The sequence below is a fragment of the Cryptomeria japonica genome, unplaced genomic scaffold (genome assembly GCF_030272615.1).
Source record: "Cryptomeria japonica unplaced genomic scaffold, Sugi_1.0 HiC_scaffold_626, whole genome shotgun sequence".
NCBI classification, from domain to species: Eukaryota; Viridiplantae; Streptophyta; class Pinopsida; order Cupressales; family Cupressaceae; genus Cryptomeria; species Cryptomeria japonica.
The window spans coordinates 13,199-19,371 of NW_026729427.1; the positions used below are offsets into that span (position 1 = coordinate 13,199).

At 35.5% G+C, this 6,173-nt stretch overlaps 1 protein-coding gene across 1 annotated transcript; it reads left to right on the plus strand.

Annotated features, from left to right (window-relative positions):
- Nucleotides 1-4,287: 4,287 nt before the first annotated feature.
- Nucleotides 4,288-5,581, plus strand: LOC131054765 (WUSCHEL-related homeobox 1-like). Its single transcript, XM_057989357.2, has 4 exons — nucleotides 4,288-4,412; nucleotides 4,495-4,785; nucleotides 5,195-5,247; nucleotides 5,337-5,581. Exons 1-4 carry the CDS (start codon nucleotides 4,391-4,393, stop codon nucleotides 5,406-5,408), a joined length of 438 nt encoding a protein of 145 aa, XP_057845340.2. The 5' UTR covers nucleotides 4,288-4,390; the 3' UTR covers nucleotides 5,409-5,581.
- Nucleotides 5,582-6,173: the final 592 nt, after the last annotated feature.

Below are 6,173 nucleotides of genomic sequence, written 5' to 3' on the forward strand. Positions count from 1 at the left end.
TAGTAGAGTCTTTCTTCTATGCAATTTGAGGAACTTCCTTGAAAAGAGGTCTAAGCCAATCCTTAACCTCAAAAATAGTAGGTTTCACAATGAAAGTAGGAGCAGATGATGATGTGGATGCCATTTCAAAGAAATACCTAGATAACGATGGTCGGTTTAAACATTTTGATCACTTCTTAGATAACTGCTAGAAATCCTTTCAGAATGCCTTTGCTCACTCTTGATCACCTGTGATTCGCCTTTACTTATCCCTTGTTTGCTCGATTGATGGGTGAGTGAAAATGAGTCCATTTTTCCTTTTTATCAACGAGTAAACCCTAATCCTTCATTGTCATATATTCTTAGTGGTGCACCCTACAGGATGTCGGTTTCATAGATTTATGCTGGATAAATCTCCATCAATGATCAATACAACTCTCAAGATCTTTTTCCAGATCTCTTCCGAGTAATATGCAAGATTTTCAATGAATTTTCCAACCCGTAAGGCGTATGCCTCAGTTACTAGTTGAATTTCCTATCGGTGTAGGAATGCTTTGATCTACCTATGGAGTTACTCGTGTAGTTATTGGTGAAGTTGCATCTCCACTTGGTTCTTTAGACTTTCTAACCATCTCTTTGTGTGATCTTATTGTATTTCATCTACCTTCTTCTTTCCTTTCTCATTTGTTTTATCATTGCTAATTGGTGTAGTCTTTCTTCTGCAGTGGTTAGCAATATGACCTATTTTGTTGCATGCATAACATGTAACATTGTTATTTTGAATTGCTTTGACATATCCAATGTCATTCCTTGACCTACATTTATTAGCCAAATGTCCAAACTTTCCACATGCATGACATTTAATATTCATTTTGCAATCATCTAACTTTTGACCATATTTCTTGCAATTTGTGCATTGACTAGGAACTGAATTGTAGTTTTGATTTGCTTTATTTCTACATTGTTTAGCCATACACTCAAATTTATTATAAACAAAGAATCATCCAATTGTGCAACACTAATCCTGAATTTTTCTTTATACTTACTTGTAGTAGTTAGATCATCTCTCAGAGTTATTATTTGTCTCTCCAACTCTTGTTCATTATTCTGAGATTGTACCAATTTAGTTCTCAATAGACCATTCTCATGAGCCAATCTGCCACATTCTTCAAATTTGTTCTTTAGAGATACAACATGATTTTCTTTATTCTTATTTTTGTCCTTAATATCTTTTGACATCCTCATAGTCAGGTCTTTCATTTCATTCTTCATGAGCATTTTTTTTTACTCCATTTCTGACATTGTTCCGTAAGTGCATTTTTCTCTTCATCATCCTCGTCTTGCAAAAGTTTCTTCCTCCTAACTTGAGCTGATGATAACCTTTCTTGCAGAACAATAATGAATTCATTAGCAAAATTCAATTCATCTTGCAGCTTCAAGTTCTTCAACCTTTCTGCATCATAATCCTCAAGTGCCATCTCAAGTTGCTTTTCCATAGCCATGTTCAATGATTCTAGTTTTAGGATCTTCCTCGAGCTGTTAAACTTACTCCAAGGTACCAAGCTCTGATACCAATTGTTGGAATACAATGAATCGAAGAACACTGAGAGGGGGGGTGAATCAGTGTTCTATCAGCAAAACAAAATTTTAACCTTTTATAACACACACATATAAACCGGTAAATGAGGAAACATATAACATGAAGTAAATAAACTAGCCACATGAATGAACACCATAACACACATAATTTAATATGTGGAAAACATTAAAGAGGAAAAACCACGGTGGGATTTGCGACTCACAATATCAATTCATTGGCTATATGAAAGATATTACATAGTGTTGGGGTCTACACATGCAAGAGGGAACACTTCTCAACACAAAAGAGTCTCACTGACTACAAGATTCCACTGAGATAAAATAGTAATGGTGAACTCACAAAATGCATCTGCAATGCCGAAAAGACTCCCGGTTATAGCTTTGCTTTGTACTGGAATCTCCTTTCCTCCAAGAATGCTTTACAAACCATCTACTGATCATAACATGATATTACAGTCACATACAAATGATCTACATACATATCCTTTGCATCACTTTATTCTAGTACCTTGTCATATATCAAAATGACCTAGCAAACTAACTTATATACCCTCTACAAACAATATGCCTTATATCAGCTTATAGTACAAAAGATATTCAATATCTGCTCTATACAATAATTACAAAATGAGTTTACACATCAAACCTTTTGGATCCCAGATTGATGTCGGCTTCACTGAAGTGATGGATGCCAGTGTCAGTGATGACCCTGATTACTCCAATGCCGATACTTACCGGCGTATGCCTCCAATACCAATATCTGCCAATATATGCCTTCAATAGAATATTTTTGCCATCAATGATAACATATGAATCCAATGACTACCAATTTCCAACAGCATACACTCCACTCAATGATCCCTCTCTTTTGCATATCTTGATACTTAAGTTACTTAGTTAACTTAGTCTTTTTCTTTGTAATTTTGGTATTTTTATTTTCATGACTCATACTAAGAGAACCTTGCTAGTTTGTAGTCATGGTTCACTCTTTCTTTTTCTCTCATGATGTCCTTTTTATCTTGTCATTGAAGTTGTAAGATCAAAAAGTCCACTGGGGGCTTTGTGTATCTTTCGTTCTTAGTGACTTGGTGAAAGTTTTTCAATAGGAAGCATTGTACTCTATCGAGAGCATGATTGACTTCATAATCTTGCTAAAGTGGGGGCTAAATGTAGCATCCTAAAATTACACCCTTACATAATTTTTACCGCATTTGGGTCCCTACCTTAGCGTTTCCACCCCTAGGCCTGATTGGGACCCAATTCTGCTCATATCACTCAAGTATGACTGCATTTTTTATTTTTACATCAACTAGGCACCTTCGTAATTGGGCCCCTCTTAAAACCCTTTTTTCCTTTTAAAATTTGAGTGGGAAACTTATCTCCAGATTGACTCATGTTAGAAATTAGCAAGTTTTTTGAGAAGCAAGTATAAAAGGAGGATATCCTCTCTCATTTTGATAAGAAAACATACATTATAAACACATTAAATCAAGTATTCATCCATACATTCACAAAATTGAGCAAGTAATCAGTCTTCCTTCAAGCCTTGGAGCAGCAACAAAGTCAACATTCAAGCATTGAAGTGAAAATACACATTCTATTTTATTAAAAACTTCATGAAAGCCTAATCCTGTGTGGAGACATACAAAACTTCACAAGGAGGTATATCATTTGGTATTTAGTTATTATTCAACATCTCCTTTAAAAGGAGAATCTTTAATTACAACAATTCAATTGTGTTTTATCTCTATTTCATGGTTAATTCTAAAATTGAGGTTTGAGTTGGGCAAGCGCCTATTCCCAACCTATTTCGCTTTCTTTCTATGTGTAGGAAATAGGTACGGAGTTGTAGACACAAAAAGTGCAAAGTTTGGAGGACTAGGGCTAAATTCAATACGATCCTAACATTTTGGGAGCTCTTTCAAGGATCCAATCCGAATTTGCTTATATTTGTTAGATCCAGGTGTGTGTCTCAGTCTTACATCTATATCTCATCTATTCTTTGTTTTTATCTTCATTTTCAACATTTTACCCTAATTTCAGCAACTCAACTCACAAAAGAGAGCAAACAAATCCACCCCTTGAATCCAATCAATATTTTCAGGCCTTATCATTTCTATTTTGTGACAAAATCAATTGCATTCAACCCTCTTTTAAATGTAATGGTCATTAAGCCATAAAACTAGCAGTTTTCATCCTTTTTGGGGTGGAAAAACTAATTTTTCACTATTACACTTCTTTGGGCATAATTTAACTTCTCACTAAAATAACCAATTTTCCTCTCTTCTTGGCTAAGGAGTTTTCTCTAATAGCATTACCACTCGCATCACAATCCACGTAAAATACGTTGTTGAAATCTGATAAGTCTAGTACTAAGTGTTCCATCACCTTTTTCTCTAGTAATTCAAAGCTTCTCTAGAGTAATTCAAAGCTTACGTATAAAATCCATTAGTACTTCATTCATTAGGCATATGAATGAACTTGATGTATTAATGAGTCCAAAAGGAATGACCAACCACTTATACAATCCTTCATTGGTCTCAAATGTAGTCTTCCACTCAACACCATCCTAAATCCTAATGCAATGGTATCCACTCTTGGTATCCATTTTGGGGTCGGTTAATCATCCACGTAGAAGTTCCATGTGACCGTCTACCTATTTATTTCATGTGGCCATGTCCATTTTCTCCAACGCCTTTTCATCTGTAGTATAGGGTTCACTTGTTTGAACGGCTTAGAAGGTGAAGGTTTATTATCTAGGACCCCATAGATAAATTTTCTGTTGCAGGGTTGTTCCAGTGGAAAGCTCTTAATGGATCGGGGAAAGTCTGCAGGTAAGTAAATTATTCTTTCAATTTTGAGTTTTTTTTCCCCTTTTACAGCATTACAATGACGGTCTTCCATTTTTGGCTGTAGTGCCCAGGGTAATTCTTCCATTGAGTGTAGAGGAGAGTACAAGGCAAAGGGATTTACTTCAATATTCAAGTGTGGTAGAAAGCAGAAAATGGAATCCAAGCTTGGAGCAAAAGCGGATATTAGAGTCTATGTGGGCTTCTGGAACAAGAAAACCACCGTGTGAAGCCCATATAGATGAAATTACCTCTCATCTACAGCGTTATGGGAAAGCGGAAGCCAAAAATGTATATTATTGGTTTCGCAATGAAGGTACTCGAGAGAAACGCAGAAAACAACAATCAGAAGCCACAAGTATGTGATCTTCTTACTGATATACTTTTATATATTGTTACAGAAGTTATATACAAGTTATTAATAAAGTTGGAAGGTTTAGATAATCCATGTCTGGTCGTCAAAATTATTGTTTTTAAATCTGGAATTGGGGTTTGCAAGTAAATAATCTCTGTGTGAGTTCTCATTTATCTAATGATAGATCACTGAATGACGATGTGAAATATAGAATAGAATACACAAATTAGTTTATCAGCACATGAATTCAATAAAAGCTAGGCCCAGGCTAGGGTAATCAGTCTGAAGAATCCTCTAGCTTTAAATTTTATACCTAATGAAGTTTGTTTAGATTTACTTTTGTAGCTCTATTTATTATTGGTAAGATTTTTTTCCCCAAATCATTCTATTGATATAAAAATATGTTTTTCAGATTCTGATTGCTCTGCACAATCAAACCTGTTGGAAAACAGGGTTAATGTAGAGGTAAGTAACTGGATTCCTTTAACAATTTTTCTTATTTGATAAGAAACTCATTGCATTACTAACTTATAACTTTGTCCACTTATGTCCAGGGAGAAGAAGAAGAAGCGCAGAGAACTTTGGAACTTTTTCCTCTGCATCCTGATAGAGGCGGTTTATTATAGAGTAGGAAACAACCCTCATCCTTTCTAAATGCATAGGAATTAGGTTTATTATAGGCCAGGAACTGTTACTCTAGTGATCAATGGCTTATTTTGCTATGATGGTCTAAAAAATGCCATTGATCTGCAGTAAGGTATTAGGTTTTGTTCAACAAAATTTCGGACTTGTTCGGTTTCAGCAGAAAGCATCTTATTCCTGATTGTTTTGTATGTGAATAGCATACTGTTTAGCGTATGCGCCAAGTAATACAAACGGAACTTCTGTTTAGCTATCTTCCCCTTAATTTCTTCTTCCCCTTTGCCTTTTGTCTCTACGACTTTCCCCACTTTTTTCTTTTTAAATCTTTTGGGGTCTAGCTCTTGGGGTTTGGAGGGAGTGGTTTTGAACTTATTATTTGCAGTTTTACTTTTCCTGCTACTATTGGTACTAGGGGTAGCCTTCGGAGGGGTCCCTCATCTTCCGAGGGCCAATAATCAAATTCATCAAGCACTTTAAGGTTTGTCCATGTCCAACACCACATGAACATCAAGATTAGCTGGATTGGCTGAGGGTTTAGGGTTATCACCCCTCATGCAATACGAGATTATCAATATTTTTTGGCATCATGTTAAAGACTATGCTCCAGACTATCCTCCAGTGAGGAATTTTCCTATCATGCCTAAAATGATTTAAAATAATGATGTAAGAAAAACTACTAACAAAACATCCATCCAAAGTTATGTACCTCATGATAATCTCAGCCTAGAGACTCATGAGATCTTTTTTGT